At 47.0% G+C, this 23847-nt stretch overlaps 1 protein-coding gene across 1 annotated transcript in view; it reads left to right on the top strand.

The window, feature by feature from the left end:
• Window positions 1-951: 951 nt before the first annotated feature.
• LOC144105725 (uncharacterized) overlaps window positions 952-23847 on the top strand; it is a 51159-nt gene continuing 28263 nt past the window's right edge. Inside the window, exons 1-5 of the mRNA XM_077638829.1 lie at window positions 952-1106; window positions 2981-3027; window positions 8554-8592; window positions 11166-11198; window positions 21414-21513. Of these exons, the coding sequence (XP_077494955.1) occupies window positions 956-1106; window positions 2981-3027; window positions 8554-8592; window positions 11166-11198; window positions 21414-21513 (370 nt within the window). The 5' untranslated portion in view covers window positions 952-955. The remainder of the gene's footprint in view (window positions 1107-2980; window positions 3028-8553; window positions 8593-11165; window positions 11199-21413; window positions 21514-23847) is intronic.

The following is a 23847-nucleotide window of genomic DNA, read 5'->3' as shown; positions in this document are numbered from 1 at the left end:
AAGCCAAGAAGAATAAAGTGCGAGTGTCAGTGCCAGGCGGAACGGACCCAGCCGAGAGGAGGCATTATGTTAAAGACGTTACACGTCATCTGAAGGCCAAAGACCCCAAAAATGAGCAGAGTGCAATACAGGACCAATGCTTTCGGGCAGCTGGCAGGCAACAAATCGCAAAGGTCCAAATGTACACGCTGCTGACGTCGGGGCAAAGCGAACATTGAACACTACGTGCCGCCGTCAATGAAACGAGCAGTACAGATTGCGGCATCTTTCCTGCATTTTTTTATTGCCATTTAAAACAACTTATCGTGCTCAATGACTCTGTATCTTTCGTCACTGCAAAAGCACCCATGTACGACTGATTTAATAGCTGGATTTATGTTGGAAGCGGACACAGTTTGAAGCAAACTTCATTTCAATGCTGGACAACCTAAAGCTCGTTGCAATATTGCTGAAGGCTGATCCGACCATCATTCACAAAGTGCACCTAAATGAAATCTACATTACTGTAACAGATGCGTGGCAGTCGCTTCGATAGTCGACCGAAACTACTGCTGCGTCAACGCGCTTAGCAGCCACACGTGGCAAGGCCAACAGGAAAAGTTGATAGGCGCAAAAACTTTTGCAGCTTCCGCCGAATAGGTTCCAACATCGAGGACGCTTTTAGCACGTGTAATAAAATAAAAATAAAAGAAATGTACGCATGAGTGCTGAATCTCAACAATTGGTCTATCGGGCTGGAATATACCATGACAGTTGAGATTGCAGGTTTTATCTCATAAAATAGCGGAAAAACTGTAGTGACAAAGTGACTCAAAACAAAGGAGAACCCCATTATATCAAATGCAGAGAACAACCAAAAAACAAAAAGGAAAAGGTCTCCTAAACACAGCGGGGATTGGTGCTGCTCTCAAAAACTGCAGATGAGACACCAAAAAGCAAAAGCTTCAAATGCGAAATGGTTCAAGTACATAAGTCGCCCTCCTCATGCACCTCGGCTCACAGCAACAGGAGCGGATCACGAAGCATGGCGTCTTCCGCGGTTGTAATCTGCTTTGTTTTGCTGACCACATTCACGACGGTCCGCTCCGCTGACCCCGGGGACAGTGGTGAGAGCAGTCATTACCTGATTTTGCTTAAAATCTTTTCCTCCTCGCGCTTACTCTTTCTTCCTAAATTATCGCGATTCTCAGAGCTTCCATTTTGTTGCACCGCCGCCTGAAATTGCTGTTTCTAATGTCCTAGCGAGCCCTACGGGGGTTTACATTGTGCTTCCATCTAACGCAGCCTTGACTTGTGTAGCTATCTCACCAATTGGAGAGCTTCGGTGGCTAAGTGGTTGTGCTGCTCGGCTCGATATACGCGGGGTGAATCCTGGCTGTGTCGGCCACATACGTAATACTAAAGGCACGTGAACTGTGCAATGTCAGTGCGGTTTAAAGAGCTTCAAGTGGTCGACATTACCCCAAGCCTTTAGCAACGGTGTACCTCGCAGCCTGTAACTCGCTTTCTTACGGCAGACCGTGTAAGACCAAACCAAAGTAATTGCCGGTTTATATGTATTTGCATTCAGGTAAGATAACTTTAACGCTACAAACGCGATTGTTCGTTTTGAAGGTTTATTTCGTCAAATGCTTCGGGAAGGGGATTCTCTGCGTCAGTAGCGCTATAGAAAAGTATCCTGAAAAGACTACGATGCTCTGAAGCTGTACACTGACGTTTCTGTCGTTGGACCGGCCTTCGCTTGAACAAATGAATCGCAGTCGCGGGCATAACTTATGTAGGCATGTGCACAGCATCGTAAACCAAACTATAACGTGCAAAGTAAGAACGTGTCCGGCAGGTGGCTTCAAGGCGATATGACAGCCACGCTAGCGGTCTGAATAGCTACGTTGTGAAATTTCCTGTGTTGTGCGTTGTAGTTACACAATGCGGCAGTATCAGAAAAAAAATCAGTGGTACAGCCAATTATCATTCATGTAGCGTCGTCTTACATCATTGCCATTAAAAGAGGAGAGTGATGGACATGTAACACTTGCACCTCCCAGATCATGACAAAGGCTGCATTCGTATTTACTCATTATTATTATTTTCGCTCAAATGTCCCGGGTACGGGAGCTTAAACTGCTTTGATATCGAATAGTACCCGGGCCTCTAGCATTTCTACTCCATCTAAATGGTACTGGCGCTACTAGGATCGAACTTGCGTCTTTCAGGCCGAGCGCAATGACAACTTAGCCACCGCGGCGGCGGAATTTAAATGAATTAGCTCGTCAAGGGAGCGGGAGCGCAGTATAGACTTCCGCAAAGCACGAAGTTGTCTGCGAAAGTGCAAAAAGTAGGAAAATTATAGGTTGGAGCAGTGACATTAACTTTATTGTTATTGCAACAGGCAAAAAAAGTGCTCAAAAGTGTGGTGAGTGTGCGGCGTTTCTTCACTTTTCCTGCACTAGTGCGCGGGTATAGCCCAAGAATGGCCAAGGAAATCTTCATATGTGGCCACGCAGCGACAGAAAGCAATTGGGACTCGGGTGGCGTGGCGGCCCGGCTGAAAGGATCGACCAGTCCGAATATCTAGGAGACAATATGCGGGATACATAGTAACCTTCCATTCGAGTGTTTCCGCTTGGAATAAGAAGCTAGAACGGAAGAGACGCTTTTCTGTTTGTAATTAGCAGGAGAAATTGAGACCTTATTTTTCCTCACTGCTGAAAACTGGAAATTTTGTGACGCTTGCTCTCAAATGTTATTTAACTCTGCTGGAATTGCCTTTCTTGTTCGAGTGGCGGGAGCCATTAATTTAAGCTAATACTCCTCACGGGCTTCTGAGTTGAAGTGTTAAACTCATCACGGCAAATTTGTTATGCTTACGAGTTGCGAAAAAAACCAGGAATCATATGCGACGTCTCTGAGAAAGCGTACTGTAGCAATGCTAAACTGAAGATTGCCGTTAAAAAATATATATTTACTTTCGTTTCCTTAGGTTTCTGCGTGAATCTGACACTGCCAGATGTCGGTGGATTGGGAGCGGTAATGAAATTTCTCCTTTTTACTTTTTTGAGTGTCGCACGTGATAAAGCAGAGGAGGTGCACTCATGCTGAATTCTTCAATGCCGACAGTACACAATAATTAGTTCATGATAGCTTTCTTAACTTCTCGGCATTAATTCGTTTTCAACAAAATGGAAAATAGGGACATGTGGAAATATTAGCGGCTTATTAAAAATTCACTAAACCCGCTTGTATATAAGTGATAAAAAGTTAACTGCGTAATCTACAGTCCAGCAACCAACACTACTGATTACTGCAGATTAACAACATCGAACAGTGGTGTAGCAATTGGCGAGTGATAGCTAACCCAAGAAAATTAATTTTTCTCCTTTACTCGTCACCACGAACTCATCCCATTCAGTACCAATCGCGTGCACATGCATAAATGCATATGAAACTTAAAATAATTAGGCATCCTGAATGAGGAGGACATGTTAATAACGTAATATCATCTGCTAACAATAGCCTGGCATTTCTTGAACGTCAATTTCATCTCACTCCAGATACCGCGAAATTGTAAATTCCACTTAAGACCTAAATTAGAATACGCAACGGCCATACGGGCCCGCACGATGTTATCCTCCTAAACCGTCTCAAAGCAGTTAATATCCTGCTGCAAAATTCGTTCATTCTTCATAATATATATTGCCACGCTTGAGGAATGGATGGATGGGTGGATGAATAAGGCTGAACACTTTAAATCATGCAGTGATTCAAGCCACCTAACCATGGCTTGTGAAATTTTATTCTTGTCTTGATTTTAGTCACCAGTCAGATAACCTTCCCTGGGTTACTTCTACTCGCTTAAAATATACTTTTCCTTCACTGTCCTTAAACCGCAATGCTTTGAATAAATCAACCCCGCTGCCTTCCACTGCAGGGTGAAGCCCTTTACAGAAAAGTATCAAGTGTTCAGCCGTTTCCTCCTCCTCTCCGCACGCAATGCACAAAGTGCCTATCTCCTGGTACCTGACTCTTTATGTCTTAGTCCGAAAAATTCCCGTCCTGGCCTCAAACAAAAAAGAGATTCCCCTACAATTATCATAGATGTTTTCTTTGGCAATTTCCAGCTTAAAGATCCTGTATGTTCCTAGTGCCTATTTCTTCGGAATCCCTGTTTTCTGAAAAGCTCGTCGCGCCAGTCAGTATGAGGTCGGCACGATGAAGGAAGTGATTGATTTACTGGCTGAAGTGCTAGAACGTCTGATGGCAGGGAGCCGAGCAGCGCTTGACGCGGGCATGAGGAGCGATATGAAATCGACTGCACTTCAGCGGCGTCATCTTCGTCGGCTGGTGCTGCTCCTGCTGCGTAAGGGTGCTGCTGCTGCTACAGTAGGCCCCCGCATGTAAATGAGTCCGGTGAAGCTGGAAGCCGGAACGATACTTTCCGCTTCTGAGGAGTGGCAGGGAAAGATGGTGGAGGAGGGCAGCCGGCCGGTTGGGGCAGAGAAAGCACACATTTAGGCCCAGTGGGCGGGGTGTCCTCAGTGAAGGCTGGCTTCAAGCGGTCAGATGAAATGGTGTCAGTGCGCCATGAATGTCGACGACGCAGAACTTCAATGTTCTTCCGAGTACACGGAAGGAGCCGTCATAGTGGCGCGGAAGCGGCTTGCGGACAGAGTCTCGGCGAACAAGGACGTGCGTGCAAGTCGTTAGCTCGTATGGAACATGCGAAGATGGTGGAGACTGGCGTCGGAGATGTGGCGCTCTGAGATGGCGGCAAAAATAGCGGAGCTGCGTCACGTAATCGGTAGTGTCGGGACCATGGGAACAGGGACCGGATATTGTCTTACATCACGTTCGCGTACAACACTGCGCTGCACGAAACGACGCTCCTCAGTTCCTTTGCATGTGGTGCACGGTCGCGATGCCTTGACCGTGCTGGACGCCATTCTTCTGCCGGATCCTGCTCCCTCTACTGTCATGGGCGCTGACCAATTTGTTCGTGACGCCGAAGCCGCTCTCCAAGTTGCTCAGCAGCGAATCCGGCGACAACAAAAACGCGACGACGAGCATTATAACCTCCGTCGCAAGGAGGCGATTTACACGCGCGGTGACCAAGTCTGGGTATGGAGTCCGATACGCTTGCGAGGGCGCTCTGAGAAGCTTCTTCGCCGTTACTTTGGCCCGTACCAGGTTTAACGCCGCCTCAGCGCGGTAAACTACGAGGTGCTCCTTCAAGGAACTGTCCGATTCTCTCGACAGTCGACGCCCAAAGTAGTCCGTGAGGCGGGAATGAAGCCCCCCCCCTCCCCCGTATTAGTCCCGTTAACCCCTTACCACGAATACACTCGTGCCATTAACTTGCCGCCTCAGCTATGTATTTTTCCCCCGCCCATGCGGCATCGAGTTGATGCCTCTTGGATGAGAGGGAGGCAATGGCACACTGCTGACACTCTGCCGGCGCGAGCTGGTGGCGAACCTTGTCTCCCAGCGCGTGGTCGATCGTCTTCTTTGTCTGAAATGAGCGCGGCTGTTCGGTGAGCCTCGCCCCAGTAAACAGCTGCGCTTTTTACTTTCTGCTACGCTTGTCGATGACAATCAGTCTAGCAGGCTTAAAAAATAAATATTCTTTTTCGGCTCTTCTCATTAGTCGCGACCGAGTCATCGTTTCATTTTACCAGTTTTCATTACCCGTGAACTTATCATTTTGCTTATTCATTCATGCAAGCAGCGCACATATCGCACCACATCAGCCACTCACTCCACACACCCAAACTGTTAACTTTTACGTCTCCTTCTTTCCACGTGCTGTTTAAGGTTGGAACGGCGTTCAACATCATACCCTACATATTAGCTGCTCATCATCGTTCACTCAAAATATAAATTATCGCTTATGTATATAAACAAATATTGCATCATTAATTTTTCTATTTATTGCTGATGGCATCTTTTATGTAATACCCTTACCCACGGTAATTAGGGAATAAAAATAAATTAAGCATCATTCTTGGTGTCATCATTTTGTTGGATGCAGCACTGTCATAAACATTTCTCTAACTAAAGAGACAAATTCTTTGCTTAGACATATGTGCGAAACGATTGTGCGAAGAACACTTTTCCAGCAACGAAAGATTGCATTTTAAGGCCTTCAATCAATTGGCGAACGCAGTATGGACACTAAAAAACCTAACTTCCTCTTCATTGTTAAACAACGCAGATATATATTTTTTCGGGTAACCTAGAAGCACAGCCGAAAATCTCCGCCCTGCGGGCAGACGGGTAGAGCGAGTCATGTAGCCGACAGCTATCCGATTCACGAAGATGTGCAAAATAAAACATACCACCAGAGCAAAGTCTTTGGCGTGTTCAAGGGGATAACCTCGGGCTGAACGAAGCCGATCGAAGTGCACCTTGAATTAAAGTGTTAGCGTTAGAAGACGGCAGACAAATACACGAGCTATAAGCTTGTTGCTTGGTTTCCTTGTCCTCAGTGTTCATTTTTATTGATGGAAAAGGGGTCATCGCACCAAAATATATTCATTGGTCATGTTCACTGTCACTGGCAATAATAACCTTCAAAACGCCTTAGTGTGCATTTGGGCTGTCGATTCAAGGATATTTGCTAATTGTTAAAAACCGATGTTCGGGCGCATAACGAAGCTGAAAGCCGAAAAGAAAAACAAAATAGTAACAAATAAAAGAGCTCCGAGAAAGTAGCCTAAAACTAGAACGTTATGAGTGCACAAAACACAGGCGGCACAAGCGCAATTTAAATCCCTGGGTGGCAGTTGAAAGTTGCTGGATTTTCGCAAGAACCTAGTGGTCACTTCCAAGCGACTATAGCAGGCAGTGAAGTCTGGAAGGCAGCGGCAAATACCCCAAAAAGGAGGCTCTCAAGCCAATGGTAGTCACCGATTGCATGACGTCGCGGTTAGTCGCTTTTCACAAAGGCGCTTCCCATGCACCTGAGATTTCAGGCTGCACTCTCGACCAACATTTACAGCAATGCAGGGGAAGACTGGCAGCAAAGAGATGAAGATAGGCTGTAATCTCCGTGCCGTTGGGAGAGGGGCCTCAGCATTAGCGAACCTGCACCCTCTCTGCATCTTCCCTCTTTACCCGTTAGCACCCTTACCCTGAACAACGAAGAAGCCACTCACACTGAAAAAAGTGAACCGCGAAAAAAGAAGCCCTAAGGCTAAACGCAGAAGCGACAGGAAATAGATGCTCTTTCCTGTCCCTTCTTCGTTTCGCCTTCGAAATTCTTCATTCGGGCTGCTTCACTTTTGCCTGAATAGAGCAACTAGCCCAGCAAAAAGTTCTAAGCCACTTAGCGTGGCGCGAGGACAAAGGGCCCTCTTCCTTGCTTTCCAGCCTGACTTCCGCTTCATTGCAACTGCGACAATATGAAAGCCTCTCCACAGCACTCACTGTAAGGCCTGCATTAGGGGGCGTTCTTCGCTGCCTTCTTGAGTTGTATCGATCAATCTCGCTGCCTTGGCTTCACGAGCTTGCAACTCTGGACCTTTAGGACTAACGCAATTGAGGTTGTCGTGGAGTTGTTTTTACCGAAGCATTCGAACGATCGGCGGTGAGTTCAAACGGAACGGAAAGACGGGCTGCTGTATTTCCCGCTGGCTGAATGATGTTCTGCTCTGTCACTCTGGACATGGTGCCGCGCTGCCAGCAGTTCATGCATTCCTCCATTGTGAGAACGTAATCGCCGCGGCTCGCACGCACGGATGACGGTTTCTTTGAATCTAGCCAATGCGCTCGTATCAGCTAGCGCTGTAAAACTCCAACATTCACTTGCTGATGAATGCCGATGAAAGTTTTTCTCAGGCTGGTAACGACGGTGAAAGTACTAAAAATTGCACAGAAAGATTCAAAGAAAACTATTCGCTATGCTCAAAATAATATTTATTCATGACTGCTTATCCTCTTCACTTGTGAAGTGCGCGTGCCTTGACTGTAGTGACACTCATGACGTCAGCGCTCAGACTAATCAGTGCACCGCATTCAAACCACGTTTTGCAGTTACGTCATACATGACGTTATGCACGCTGAGCAATCACCGTGACATGGTGCTGTCCCAATGCGAACGCCGCGTGGGGTGTTGCCAAGGCAAATGGCAGTGAGAGTGACGTCACAGCATGCATACCAATCAGCGTGGTTCAGTGCAACACGAACGCCGAAGCCGTAGCACAGCGACAACTGCCCTTAAGACGAGGTTCCTTTAGCGCGCCGCTAAACGTTCCATTTAAACGTCGAGTGTACGCTTACGTGTAAGAACACGCGGAGTCAAATATGTATATTAGACCATATCATCCGAAAATACCTAACCACATAGCTTTCCTTGCTCTCAGCATGCACTACAGATATTCTTCCTAACCCTGAGTGAGTTCATTGCCTAGGTATTCCACTATTTAATGTCAAGAAAAACGCCCTCAGTGCATGCTTATTCATTTTTATTGCCAAAGTCGATTTCCACAAACGTATGGCTGTGCCTGGTATAGCAGCAGATGCATGCACTAACATGAAACTAATGATTATTCCTCACAGTGCTTAGGAGACACGCTTGTGACCTGCAAAACCTCCCAGGTAAGTTTCTTTCAGTGCGCTAGCACCTATAATGTCCATTCCCCGCATTTAGTGGCATTTAGTGTGTGCGCGTGTGTGTGTGTGTGTGTGTGTGTGTGTGTGTGTGTGTGTGTGTGTGTGTGTGTGTGTGTGTGTGTGTGTGTGTGTGTGTGTGTGTGTGTGTGTGTGTGTGTGTGTGTGTGTGTGTGTGTGTGTGTGTGTGTGTGTGTGTGTGTGTGTGTGTGTGTGTGTGTGTGTGTGTGTGTGTGTGTGTGTGTGTGTGTGTGTGTGTGTGTGTGTGTGTGTGTGTGTGTGTGTGTGTGTGTGTGTGTGTGTGTGTGTGTGTGTGTGTGTGTGTGTGTGTGTGTGTGTGTGTGTGTGTGTGTGTGTGTGTGTGTGTGTGTGTGTGTGTGTGTGTGTGTGTGTGTGTGTGTGTGTGTGTGTGTGTGTGTGTGTGTGTGTGTGTGTGTGTGTGTGTGTGTGTGTGTGTGTGTGTGTGTGTGTGTGTGTGTGTGTGTGTGTGTGTGTGTGTGTGTGTGTGTGTGTGTGTGTGTGTGTGTGTGTGTGTGTGTGTGTGTGTGTGTGTGTGTGTGTGTGTGTGTGTGTGTGTGTGTGTGTGTGTGTGTGTGTGTGTGTGTGTGTGTGTGTGTGTGTGTGTGTGTGTGTGTGTGTGTGTGTGTGTGTGTGTGTGTGTGTGTGTGTGTGTGTGTGTGTGTGTGTGTGTGTGTGTGTGTGTGTGTGTGTGTGTGTGTGTGTGTGTGTGTGTGTGTGTGTGTGTGTGTGTGTGTGTGTGTGTGTGTGTGTGTGTGTGTGTGTGTGTGTGTGTGTGTGTGTGTGTGTGTGTGTGTGTGTGTGTGTGTGTGTGTGTGTGTGTGTGTGTGTGTGTGTGTGTGTGTGTGTGTGTGTGTGTGTGTGTGTGTGTGTGTGTGTGTGTGTGTGTGTGTGTGTGTGTGTGTGTGTGTGTGTGTGTGTGTGTGTGTGTGTGTGTGTGTGTGTGTGTGTGTGTGTGTGTGTGTGTGTGTGTGTGTGTGTGTGTGTGTGTGTGTGTGTGTGTGTGTGTGTGTGTGTGTGTGTGTGTGTGTGTGTGTGTGTGTGTGTGTGTGTGTGTGTGTGTGTGTGTGTGTGTGTGTGTGTGTGTGTGTGTGTGTGTGTGTGTGTGTGTGTGTGTGTGTGTGTGTGTGTGTGTGTGTGTGTGTGTGTGTGTGTGTGTGTGTGTGTGTGTGTGTGTGTGTGTGTGTGTGTGTGTGTGTGTGTGTGTGTGTGTGTGTGTGTGTGTGTGTGTGTGTGTGTGTGTGTGTGTGTGTGTGTGTGTGTGTGTGTGTGTGTGTGTGTGTGTGTGTGTGTGTGTGTGTGTGTGTGTGTGTGTGTGTGTGTGTGTGTGTGTGTGTGTGTGTGTGTGTGTGTGTGTGTGTGTGTGTGTGTGTGTGTGTGTGTGTGTGTGTGTGTGTGTGTGTGTGTGTGTGTGTGTGTGTGTGTGTGTGTGTGTGTGTGTGTGTGTGTGTGTGTGTGTGTGTGTGTGTGTGTGTGTGTGTGTGTGTGTGTGTGTGTGTGTGTGTGTGTGTGTGTGTGTGTGTGTGTGTGTGTGTGTGTGTGTGTGTGTGTGTGTGGCAACTTGGGTCGAAGCACAACACAAGCATCAAAGTCCTACCGATGGCAGCACCTGCCATAGAATGGCAGTGGCGCATCGGTTGACCGCTGCACCATAGCGCAAAGAATGGCAGGAATACTGGCACGGATCCACGAATGGAAAGAATGACCAATGCCGCATATCAATCAATCATTCAATAAAAACGTTTTATTATCACCAAAGCTGGGATACATGGTGAAAAAAGCGGCCGGGATAAAAAGCTGCACATAGCTGTGTACAGTAACTCATTATCGCTATCCGAGCAGCTGCCGTCCGGAAACACTGGATCTTAATAACGAAACCAAAGGAAAAACCGAACTGCTAGCACCTAATTTGCATTTGGCCTAACTATGCAAAGCGAACATCTTTTTTTATTTTAGGTTTTATGAGATGTTAGAGCTTATAATGACCGCCAGAAGCTGTGATTAACAGAGCTGTGACGAAAAGGTCGCTTAACGCTTAGAAATGTTTTAAAAATTAAATAACCATGTGGACAGAATAATTTAACTCAGCGGAATTCATAAATTTTCTTCCGTGTGCCTTCCACGTGGCAGATGTCTTTCATTTTGTGACATGGCTATATAGCAAAACTAAGTAACCAAGTGCCTAATTACAACTTATAAAGGCCAGGATCTTTAGCACAAAATTAACATTGCATTTTTGAATTTCTTGAGAAAAGGAATGACATACTTTAAGAGAGCAGACGAAACGCAGTCGTAGACGTGAAGGGGACGGTAGAGCGGCTGGGGCCTTAATCGCTTAGAGAGCCAGCTCGAGCTCTCCTCTCGCAACAGCGACCGCTTCGTCCTCGTCACGGCGAAGCGCGCAGGTAGCTCGAGCCAGGTCCGTGGCGTCAGTGGCATCACATAGTTGAATACTTGCACGGCTTTTTGGATGTATATTCAGAGTGGGCATGCTTATGGCTATTTTGTACTGAAATATTTCCCACCCTCCATTTCGTTCGCAGACACCGATCGATGTACTGCAACCTCTCTTGGAGGTGAGTCTGTATTTTTGAAATTCAGAAAAATTTACAATGATAATTAAAGTCCGGGATGAAAACTGTCCTACTCTACGATACCTTCATTGCACATAGCACGGAAATTACTAACGTGCCGGAAAATATGTTTCTTATTGAAAACATGGCTGTTATAAGTATAGGTCTTTGCAGAAAAAAAAAACATGATTCCGGTAAGGCAAGGTCATCATGTTCCAGGACCACATTGGCCATGCTTGAACAGACGACGTTTTACCAGACACCTTGAGTACCCTACGAACAGAAATGTTCAGACTTTCTAAGTGTTGCCGTCCATTTCATGCTAAATTATTCTAGTGCTTTTTAAAAAAATGAGCTTTTAGGTGAAGATTTGCTCCTTGCTCCATGCAATAAAATAAACAAGTGGCTCACTATCGCTATCGTGTGGGTAATATTAATCAATGGTAAGGGCGCTTTTACAAAAATCGTATTAAGCAAACTCCTCGACCTTCTCAACATTCGTAAAACTAGCAGCATGGTATAACTAAAGTCCGTGCCCGCAAAGGGTGAGACAACAATGATCTGTGTTTACATATATGTTGCGCTTTAAAAGCGATTACATAAGCGTGGCATATAAAATTAAGAAAAAAAATAATTTCGTCGAGCTAAGCTAATAATGTTAATAATAATTGGTTTTTGGGGAAAGGAAATGGCGCAGTATCTGTCTCGTATATATCGTTGGACCTGAACCGCTCCGTAAGGGTAGGGATAAAGAGGGAGTGAAAGAAGAAACGAAGAAAGAGGTGCTGTAGTGGAAGGCTCCGGAGTAATTTCGACCACCTCGGGATCGTTACGTGCACTGACATCGCAGAGCACACGCGCGCATTAGCGTTTTTACTCCATAAAAACGTTGTCGCCGAGGTCGGGTTCGAACCCGCGAACTCCGGATCAGTAGTCGAGCGCCCTAATCACTGAGCCACCGCAGCGGGTCTCAGCTAATCCAAGATAAAAAATCGAAAGCTGTCGGCGTTCATTGGGTTCATTGGCTTTGACGTTGACAACGTTCTAGGCGCCGATGATTAAGAGGAAAGTAAAGGCGCAAAACTTGCTGCCTGTGTCAGTGACGCCTCAAGCGCACTGAGGTACGTGGTGGTGTTGAGAGAGAGACGTTGCCAGCGCATTAGTGCTGACAACGTAGTGGCAGACACGCGTCTCTGCAGCAATAGGCCGCAGCGTTCATTGGGTGACTAACCTCTCGCGATCAAATATTAATTGCCGCCTACCATGGTGACAGCGTGTGCGCGCTGCCTATCATTGTGCGGAACGCATTCAAAGCATGTTCTTGCAGTCGGACACAAACGCCAACCCGCCGCGTTGGCTCAGTGGTTAAGCGCTCGGCTACTGACCCGGAATACCCGGGTTATAACCCGACCGCGGCGGCCGTGTTTCGGTGGAGGCGAAACGCAACGACGCCCGTGTGCTGTCTGATGTCAGTGCACATCGAAGATCCCCGTGTGGTCGAAATTATTCCCGAGTCCTCAACTACGGTCACCCGCTGCGGTGGCTCTGTGGTTAGGGGGCTCGACTTCTGATCCGGAGTTCCCGGGTTCGAACCCGACCGCGCGGCTGTATTTTTATGGAGGAAAAACGCTAAGGCGCCGTGTGCTGTGCGATGTAAGGGCACGTTAACGATCCCCAGGTGGTCGAAATTATTCCGGAGCCCTCCACTAGGCAGCTCTTCCTTCCTTTCTTCTCTTGTCTATCTTTATCTCTCCCTTTATGGCGCGGTTCAGGTGTCCGCCGATATCCGGCAGATATTGTGCCATTTCCCTTCCCCAAAAACCAAATTTCAATTCAATTTTCCTCCACTACAGAACCTCTTTCTTCCTTTCTTCTTTAAGTCCATTCCTTACCCCTTCCCTTACTGCGCGGTTCAGCTGTCCGCTGATATTTGAGGCAGATACACAGATACTGCGCCATTTCCTTTCCACAAAAACAATTTTTGAAGCGAAAAGCATCACTACGCCAGGTAAAGCAGTCGTCGCGTAGGCCTTGATCTTGAGCCCCAACCACATTAGCCGTCTACGACCATATATGGTACTGTTATGGTGTCGAACCCTTGGCCGCTGACCTCGACCCATGACCTTTAGTTGACATTTTTTACCTCTGACCTTTGACATTAGGTGACCTTTGACCTTAATAACATCCGATTGAGTGATGTTAAGCAAAGTGATGACACCCGATGGGGTTGTCCTAAGACCATGTTATACCACCGCATATGCACGTTATCATGTGGGTATTTATAGAACGGCTGCCGCGAGCGTGTTCCGGAGCTTCCATGGACGAGCCTAACACGCTAAGCAAGCGTCCTTGCTTTTCGTTGAATTCCAGGGTTCTCTAAGTTAAACCACTGGCAATTATGAAGCGAAAGGCTTCACTAAACCAGCTATTCGAGCCGCCAGCGGGACCGAAATTTTGACCTTGAATGTAGCTAGAGTTCAAACAAGGAAATGACGCCTGCCTCACATATCTCGGTGGACACTCGAACCGCGCCCGTAAAGGAAGTAAAATGAAATGAGAATTGGTTTTAAGGAAAGGAAATGACGCCTGTCTCGTATATCTCAGTGGACACGCGAACCGCGCCATAAGCGAAGGAAAATGAAAGACGGGTTCAAGAAATAACCGCCGCGATGGCTCAGTGATTAGGGTGCTCGACTACTGACCCGGAGTTCCCGGTTTCGAACCCGACCGCGGCGGCTGCGTTTTTATGGCGGAATAGCGCTAAGGCGCCCGTGTGCTGTGCAATGTGAGGGCACATTAACGATCCCCAGGAGGTCTTAATTATTCCGGAGCCCTCCACTACGGCTTTCTTCCTTTCTTTTTTCACTGCCTCCTTTATCCCTTCCCTTACGGCGCGGTTCAGGTGTTCAAATATATATGAGACAGATACTGCGCCGTTTTCTTTCCCCAGAAACCAATTATTATTATTCTGTCCAAGTAAAGGAAATTACGCCTGTCTCACATTGCGCCATTTGCTTTCCCCAAAAGCTCAATTTTTTTCAGTTTTTAATAATAATTGGTTTTTGTGGAAAGGAAATGGCACAGTATATGTCTCATATATCGTTGGACACCTGCGCCGCGCCGTAAGGGAAGGGATAAAGGAGGGAGTGAAAGAAGAAAGGAAGAGAAAGGTGCCGTAGTGGAGGGTTCCGGAATAATTTCGACCAACTCGGGATCTTTAAAGTGCACTGACAACGCACAGCACTCGGGCGTCTTGTGCTGTGCGATGTCAGTGCACGTTAAAGATCCCCAGGTGGTCGAGTTTGGCTTTCTGAAATTATGTGCAGGGTTTGCACGTCGTTTGGAACAGGATTTGGTTCCATATCTCCGCATACAACGAGCAATAATACAGTTGTATATATCACGGAAACTATATAAATAAATAGTCTTCTTTGAGCGCCTTTTATGTCATTTCGAAGAAAGCGAGATGTTTAAGAAATAAAATAATGCCTACTGCTGTGTGTGTCAGTATGGCTATCTATGAAAACAGCCAGTGGCTTGACAGAAATGTAGCCAGGGAGATGCGGCTTTTTTTTTCGACCAGGCTTAGCCAGAGCTAAACCACCACAATTTTTTTTCACCAACGCCGCCAACACAAAACGAGATTGAGGTGTTCACTGACCCAAGGAGCCAGTTGTGCACCTTTCCTTTCCGGGGAGATGAACAGCCTCTACAACATTTTCGCAAAGTAGCCCCTCGCATAGAGGCCATTAAAAAACCACTTCAAATCAGCGCCAAGCACCCACTCATAGTGCTAGGCCACTGTAACACCAGGCACGTTAGTTGGGGATATGAATCCAACTGCAGCAAAGGCGCGAAACAAAGGACACTTTTCCAAAACAAGCGGCTCACCCTCGTAAACCATCTGCAACAATAGACACGGATTGGAAAGAGCGCTCAAAATAAAACCACTCCCGAACTCACCCTCAGAAAGAACATCACGCACTGCCACTGGTCGAACATGCACACCTCTCTAGGTAGCGATCACTACATCGCTCAGAGTTCCCTCTCACTACCGTCCGTTGCCCACCGCATCAGAAAACATCTGAAGATCACAAACTGGAACCGGTTCCGCAACCTCCGTACCACTGCCCCCACCAACATCGAACATCTAGCACACTGAATGGCAGACCTCCCTGAGGATGTGAACATGGCCACGTCTGATATACTGAGCACTCGAGAGTCGGAGATGACCGATATCAGACTACTACACATGTGGAAGGCCCACTCCAGCCAGCAAAACCGCTCTCTGAAGCTTAGAATCTCAGACCTGATAAAAGACATCTAAGCACACGCAGCACAACTAAGGCGCCAGGAGTGGGGACAGGTGTGCGACCGCCTACTTGGAAACCTTGAGTTAAAGGACACGTGGAAATTCCTACGCTGCCTACTAGAACCTGATCACACCAAGAACACCCAACATCGTAGTGTACCCATATCATCCATAGCCTAGACATGGACTACGACACCCTGATTCATAACCCCAAAGCAATCTATCTCACAACACCCAAGACTTCTCTTCCACACTATTTAGGAGCGGAAAACCCCGAACTAGACGAGGAAATAACTAAGTGGGAAGTTCGAGCAGCCATGCTCCAATTTCGGACCACGTCTGCACCCAGCGCCGATCAAATGGCAAAGCCCAAAGGCGCTTAGATGAGAGCTCTATCCAGGCTAAAACGAAATTCTTCAACAAGCACTGGAATGAAGGCACTCTCCCTGAAGAGTGGACCCACGCTCAAGTTACCTTCATTCCTAAGTCCGGCAAACCACTAAAACCTATCAAATTCGCCCAATCCCGCTCATCTGTTGTCTCGGAAAGCCTTTAGATCACGTAATCCTCAGCAGGTCAAATATTCACATGGAAACCAACAACCTATTTCCCCAAACGTTGCTGGGTTTTCGAAGGCACCTCTCTACACAGTACATAATTCTTCAGATATTGAAAGAAATCCTCCACCCCGGCACTGCAGACGAACGCGAGCGCTGCTGGCCTTAGACCTTTAAAAGGCCTTCAACACCATATACCACACCGCCATAATGGACGCTCTGTCCAATCTAGGTGTTGGGCGCCGAGCGCACTCCTACATGGCCGCTCTTCTTCGGGATCGCACAGCAGCAATCCGGCTCGGCCCCGTGAAACCCACCACTTTCCCTCTGGCTAATCGAGGAACGCCTCAAGGGTCTGTACTATCTCCATTTCTTTTTAACATCACACTCTTCACGATTGCCCACGAACTTTCACAAATTCCGAGACTCCCCCATTCTTTCTGAGCAGACGACATCGTTCTGTGGGCCACCAAAGGCAAAATGTGGAAAGCATTGAAGAAACTCTTCAGGCAGGAGCGAACGTGGCGGCGGTGTGCGCGGCCTCCATAGGCCTCGCTTGCTCCCCAGCCAAGTCCGAACTCCTGTTACTCCACCCAACCCCAGACAAAAAATAACCCCTCCATGTGCATCACTACAGATGGGCAGCCAGTGCCAGAAGTGCACTAGCTTCGCGTACTGGGCATGTTATGCAAGCCAACGGCCTTAATACGAAGAATATCTCCAAACTCACTGCCAACACGCACCAGATCAGTCGACTGATCAAACGCATAGCCAATAAACACCGTGGCATGCGCGAACACGACCTCCGAAGACTGGTAGAGACATTCGGGATAAGCGGGATGCTGTACTCCCTGCCCTACCTCTACCTTACTTAAACGGAGACAGAAAAATAGATGCACTAATCAGACATGCCTACAAGGTGGCCTTAAGTCTGCCCAAACGCACCCCCACCTTCAGTTTCTTACGCATGGAAATCCACAACACGCTCAATGAGCTGACGGAAGCACACCGCAGAGCCCAGATAGACAGACAGTCTTCCACTACCACCGGACGCAACATGCTAGCACATGACAATGAATGGGACATAGTCTATGTAGACGCCGCAGAGTACTCCCAACACTCAGTTTACGCCCTCTGCGTACTCTCCAACAACCTGAAACACACGACATCAGACTCGATCAGGGCAAACACCTCGATAGAAGCTGAAGAAGCAGCCATCGCACTAGCGATATCTTCTTCCACTGGCACTCTTATCCTGAGCGATTCCAAACCGCCATTCAAAATTTTTTCCGCGGACAGATACATGCTGCCGCCTATAAAATTCTCATCTCAAACCCCAACCACCTCCCCCATCCAAATAATTCTGGGTACCGGCACGTTCGGGCAATCCAGGTAACGGAGCGGCCCATTCCGCTGCTCGAGCGTACGTCAAACGAGCTGCGTGTACCCAAGACCCAGGCAGCGCGAAAGACAGGCTGATCGCATATCCCGACATAACGCTACACTACCGCTAAGGCCGTCTACTTTACCCCCTGCCACACACATCGCTGACAAAACAACAACAGACAACCTGGCGAATACTATAGGCTCGAGCCTTTCCCTAAGCAGCGCTACTTGCGCTTTTCTTCTCTTCTGCTCACACCCCCGAATGTTCCCCCTGTGGGGCCCCGAGAGCAACATTCGACCACATTATGTTCATCTGCCGACAACTGCAACCACCGGCCTAATGTGCCCTCTTGGACTCGGAGGGGTGGAAGGTCGTGATCTGTAGCTCCTATCCGGCCTCGCAACTGAGGCTCGTCCAGTGTGCAGAGAAGGTAGCCGTCAAACACGGGCTGCCGGCCACCACCAACGACCAGGAGCCCGCCCACTTACTAAATTGTGAATTATAAGGGCTCCGCCCATAATAGTTTTTCACCACCACCACAAAGTTGTCAACGCCAAAGAACCCAATGAATGCTGGCAGCTAAATTGTTTTTTTTTTTTGGGGGGGGGGGGGTGTTTGAAGAAATGAAATAGAACAGTAACTGTGTCACATATCTCTGAGGACACCCGAGCCGCGTCTTAAGGGAAGAGATAAAGGAGGGAGGGGAAAAAGAAAGTAAGAAAGAGGAAAAGCAAATTTAAAAATTGTATTTTGAGGAAAGGCGCTACGCGGTACAGCGGCGGAACACATGCGACTCGGTGCAACTTGTGCCCCATGAGCAGTAGTGACTAGACAAGCTAACCTGAAATGCGCCGCTGACTAGCCAAGTGCGACTTTTGCTGTAAAATGCTTTTAACTAGCTGTGATGAAAAGAGTGTTGGTGGAATGCTTCCAGCTGTTTGATAGAGCGTGACATTAGGGGTAGAAAAAATTGGCAGTGGATTAGCACGGCTATGCAAGGATATATGTAGCGAGAGGTACGTTTCCATGGCTGAGGTTATTGTGGTCACGGTATGTCTAGCAATGAGAATCATTGGACTCCACCTCGGCGGCTATGCGCCATCTGTTACGCTCGGCAGTCTGGCCTATCTTTTTGGAAAGCCGTTCTCATCTCAGTTCAGGTGTCTCCGCTGCTCTCTTCGCCTTCTTACCCTCATTCTCTGTTTGTTGAGTAGCCACGTGCCAGGCGACAACCTGAGAATCGGAACAGTTACTCTTCCTTGTATATACCGCCATTTAGCAGCGGCTGTGCATCCATATCAAACGTTATGATACAGCCGCCCAATATACGTCCGTTTTATACACAAAGCTGCGCATGCGACGCGCGGCTCGGGTGATAGAGCGGCGTGCGGTGAGGCGGCGACGAAGTGCGCTGCTCACCAGTGGGGTCTCTTTGGTTACAACTGTATCGGCGCATGCGCACAACTGCTCATCCGCGTGATGTCACGCACCGCTCCGACAGTGGAGCGGGCGCGCGGCGACAGCGAAGCGGACACCGCATTTGCTGCTCCTCTCCGGTTGTTATGGTCACGGCGCATGGGCACAACTGGCCTTTACAGAGCACAGCGAAATGCTCGGCAGGTAGCCAAGTGTAGCTCTCGCTGAAAAAGTTGTCTGAATGAACGCTTCGAACCCGCCGCGGTGCCTCAGTGGTTAGGGGGCTCGGCTACTAAGCCGGAGTACCCGGGTTCGATCCCGTCCACGGCGGCCGCACTTCCACGGAGGCGAAACCGAAAGGCACCCGTGTGCTGTGCGATAACAGTGAACGTTAAAGATCCCCAGGTGGTCTAAATTATTCCGGAGCCCGCCACTATGGCACCTCTTTCTCTGTTTATTCTTCCTCTCCAACCTTCCTCCCTTCCCTTACAGCGCGGTTCGGCTGTCAATCGAGATATGTATGACAATTGCTGCGCCAATTTTTTCTTAAAAACCAATTGTCAACGTACGATTAGGTTATGAAATGCCTTAGAACGAAAAGAGGCAGCCTAAAAAAACGTGTTAGTAGTTCTTTAATGGAATTCAGTTAATTGAATTCAGCAACTACGAACATACAACCTTTTCCCGTAAAGTTCAGAGACTGAGTGTATTTAAAAAGATGTGTTTAACATTGAAATCATTTGTGCAGCACCCCTTCGAAACAGTCTCCCTTGCCGTCTATACACAGCTTCCAACGCTTGTCGAGGTCTTGTAAAGAGTTCGAAAGCACTTCTTTTGGCAGGGATTTTAGCTCCTTTGTTGTGGCGTCTTGAATGGCCTCCACGCTCCCCATGCAGCGACCTTTAAGGGCTCTCTTCACGCGAGGAAAAATGAAAAAAAGTCGCATGGGGTGAAGTAAGGCGAGTATGGCGAATGGGGAACTACAGTAATGCTGTACTTGGCGAGAAATTTTGTCACGCTGAGAGCTGTGTGCGGCCTTGCGTTATCGTGGAAAAGTCTCGATTGTCCACATGCCCATAAGTCAGGGCGACGGCGTCGCAGTGCATCACGTATGTGTTGGAGCACGCGAATTTAAATCTCCTGATTCACCGTCTGTCCTTGTGGGACGAACTCGTGGTGTATCACACCTCCAGAATCGAAATAAACTATCAGCATCGTCTTTGTGTTGGTCTTCCGTCGCCGCGCCTTTCTCGGCGCCGGAGAGCTTTTAAACCGCCATTCGGCGCTCTGCCACTTTGTTTTAGTATCGTATTGAAAACACCATTTTTCTTCTTCAGCAATGATGCTGTCGGCTAATGAAGCATCCTTCTCTGCCTCGGACAGCAAATCAGCGCTCACTGATGCCGGCGTTTCCTTCTGGTCCTGTGTGAGAAAGTGCGGCACAAGCCTGGCATTCAACGTTCTTTTTTCCTAGTTTTCTTGCACAATTTGGTGGCTTATTGCCTTACTAATGTCGAGAGCATCTGATAGCATGCGGACTGTGATAGTGCGCTCATGCTGTTCGATTTCCCTTATCCGAGCCACATTTTTTCATTCCGTGAGGCTGAAGGGCACCCCTGCCCTGTGTCGTCTTCCACCCACGTTCTCCCCGAAACGAGCCTCTTGTGCCACTCGAAAACTCAAGCCCGCGATAATGTCTCGTTCCCGTAAGCGTCACGAAGTAGCTCACACGTCTGCGTGGCTGTCTTGCCAAGCTTGACAAAGAATTTTATGTTTACACGCTGTTCGAGGTGGACGTCCATCTCTCCAGATTCACTCACAGTGGAATGCGCAGAGGACTAGTGACAACGTATTTTTCTACATGTAATGGCATCTAGCGGCTACCACAGCAATTAACATAAATAGCTCAGGTTAGCCCAAAAAGATGGCCCTACACATACGGGCCAACATTTGTTTTGGGGAGTTATTTCTAGAGAAGAAAATGACTCAGTCTCGAAACTTTACCGAGAAAAGTGTTAGCTCGGCATCTATTTTAAGCGTTTATTATGCAAACTTATTTCAAGGCCCTTTAGTTCAACTATACATCGCCAGCTCCATGCGAAGACACCGCGCGAAATAGAAAAATTCTGTGCAAAATTTTCATCAAGCGAATCACACCCGTTAGGTAAAGGAGGTCAGGTTAACGTTACGCTTCAGGAGGAAGAATTTGGAAGGTTTGCTTGTACGTGCCTAGAGAGAAAGGAAGCGAAACATCCCGGTTTGTTTAACTGGATTCCTTACTACGTGACGGCCTAAGTCCAGCGTTTATTTTACCTGAAAGCCTTCTGATAGCTTGTTGCTCTTGGGGAAGTTCGAACTCGTTAAATGACAGCTTGCTTTTACGCCACCATATTTATTTTTCTTCAGTTTTAATCTAAGCAGTTACGCTTCTGACCTACTTTATAATGAATGTCATCACAATCGGTTCACCTTGCACCAGATGGCTTGAAAAATGACATTATCACAGCTAGCATTAAATTCGAAATGCTGTATTCGTTTTCTTTCAGTGTACACTGAAGGTACTAAGACAAGCCGGATCCCCAGCACAAGTTTTGAAGTCTGTCGCCAATATATTTTATCTACTTCTCAACGCCGTGAACCAAAATGGTGAGTAAAAAAAAACCGTACTTGAATATTGTACTCTTGTGCCTTTTTTTGGAGTCAACTTTACATTTTGGAATATATTGCACCCACTTGAGGTACGTGCATCTCCTATTCATCTCAAATTTGGCCTTTCTTGCTTTATTTTAATTGTTTCTAGTTTTAAATGAATCGTTTCCAAGTAAGAATAAAAATACGCACCTGGGTAAACCTGTGACCGATTACTTGCCTTATTGCCGTTCTTTTTTGACAGATAAATTCAATGACTTCATTATAGGCTCTAGAACGAGTGTTTCCTCCGTTGAATTAAGCTCTTCGTTTTTCTTCGAAATGCAGGTTTTGAGACTTTTTCTTTCCATTTATCGACCAGCGAAGAAGTCTTCAGCGCCGTAATGAACTTAAAATCGACAAGCTGCACTGATTTGAATGGTTTTCAAATAAAGCCAATTAAATTTTTGAGGATCTGTAAGCACCATGCTTAAGCTATTCCTTTAGATTTTAACTCACATTAGGTATATTTCCTGCCCGAATGAAAACTGCAAAAGAAACTGTTAATTTCAAAGGAGGTGACGAAAATAGGTTGACAAACTTTAGGCCAATTTCTATCCTCCCTGTGTTTTCGAAGCCTCTTAAAAGAGTAAGGTCAAGAGAATCGATGGCTTATTTTCGCAACATGCCTTAATAAATTCCAGTCTGTTTGGATTTACAAGGGGCAAATCCTCGGATTATGCTTTACTCTTGCAGACGGGAATTATGTTCAGCAGAATTGAAGCTAAAACTTTACTCTTTCTATTTACGTCGATTTTAAAAATCCTTCCGACTTTCTGAATCATCAAATACGAACCTGTAAATCTGAAAGCTATGGTGTTCATGGTCTTCTTTTTCGTCCTCTTAAGACATGTCCATGGTCTCTCCCTTCAAATTCTTCATTCTTACCTAAATTGGCGACAACAGGTTATTTCAGTCGATAACAGGTTCTTTCAGCCTCGTTCCTTTTTGATTCAATGTGGTGTCCCGGTAGGTAGCCTTCTCAGTGCGTTCGTCCTAATGTCTATGCGAACGATGTCACATTCCTAGCCCATAACATAAGTTGTATTCAGTACGCCGAATACACAAGTCTTTTCTTAGTGGCTCCTCTACAGATTAAGTTTAAGTAATTAATAGAGGAAACCTGGTTCTTTCTGCTTTCCACAAATGGACCAAAGCTAATGGTTTAGCAGTTAGCTTTAGCAAGACAAAAGCTTGTCTTTTTCGGCCCCTCACTGGATTCTTTTGAAAAAATACCCTGTAGCCAGGAAATAACATCATTGAGTTGTGGGCAAGTCTAAATCTCTCGGCGTTCTTTTCGACTCGCGCACGACATGGTCTGCCCGTATGATACACATCGAAAGTTCGAAAGCAAGCTTATTGGACCTGTAGGCTTCCTCTCGAGACTTCGGAACGAATCTTTCCCAAAGCACATGCTTCTCTTTTCCACGCTATATTTCAGTCGTACATAAACTACTGTAACTTGGTTTGGGCAACATTTGAGCAGCATTATTTGTCTCCAAAAGGAGGCAATTAGACTGATCGCTGGTGCGGGTTACACTGCACACACGGAAACTTTATTTACACAATATAAGATTCAGCGTGTGCACGCCACATTTTCGTATCACTCGTTGCGCTGCCTTTGATTCTCACCACAATCCTAATCCGACTTTCTGAAGATTCTTGCTGGACATCGGCCATATGAGAAACGCTTTCACATCAAAAGCAAACAAATATTGGACGTTCCTCGAGCGAGAATGTTATATAGAAACCAGAGCCTTCGTTTCGTCTTGCCATACATACAAAGTCATCTTAGCACAAATACCCAAACATCTTTATCGCCCCTATGAAGGACTTTAAGTTATATTTCATCAATGGCGCATAGACTTTCTGATCTTTGCCTAGGTGAAGAATGTCATAAGTACTCCTGTTTTAGGTTCAGCGACGTTGCCTGCATCCTGCTTGACGATCGTTCATCATTCATTACTGTCTTCATTCTAATTTGCTTGTTTCATGAGCGCAAGTATTTCTTCTGTTTTTGCTGCTTTCCATACTACATAATTTTATTCTCTATATGAATGTTCGCCTTGAATGTGCATGTACTCTGTTGTTCTGCATGTACCGAGCCTGAAGCACCACTAAACCGAACCAGCTAGCTTTTCGCCCGAGGCCCATTTCCTGCATATCCGGAAATAACCTTTCTTCAAATCCATTTCATTTAATTTGAGAGTCGCATTTCTGCTTCCGTGATGTGCTCTCTGCTGTCACAAAACACCAGCGCTTCCGTCTTCTTGGCCATATCACTCGCCGCTA

This window comes from Amblyomma americanum, chromosome 9 (assembly GCF_052857255.1).
Source record: "Amblyomma americanum isolate KBUSLIRL-KWMA chromosome 9, ASM5285725v1, whole genome shotgun sequence".
In the NCBI taxonomy this organism is placed as follows: Eukaryota; Metazoa; Arthropoda; class Arachnida; order Ixodida; family Ixodidae; genus Amblyomma; species Amblyomma americanum.
This window is presented reverse-complemented; position numbering and strand designations above follow the sequence as displayed.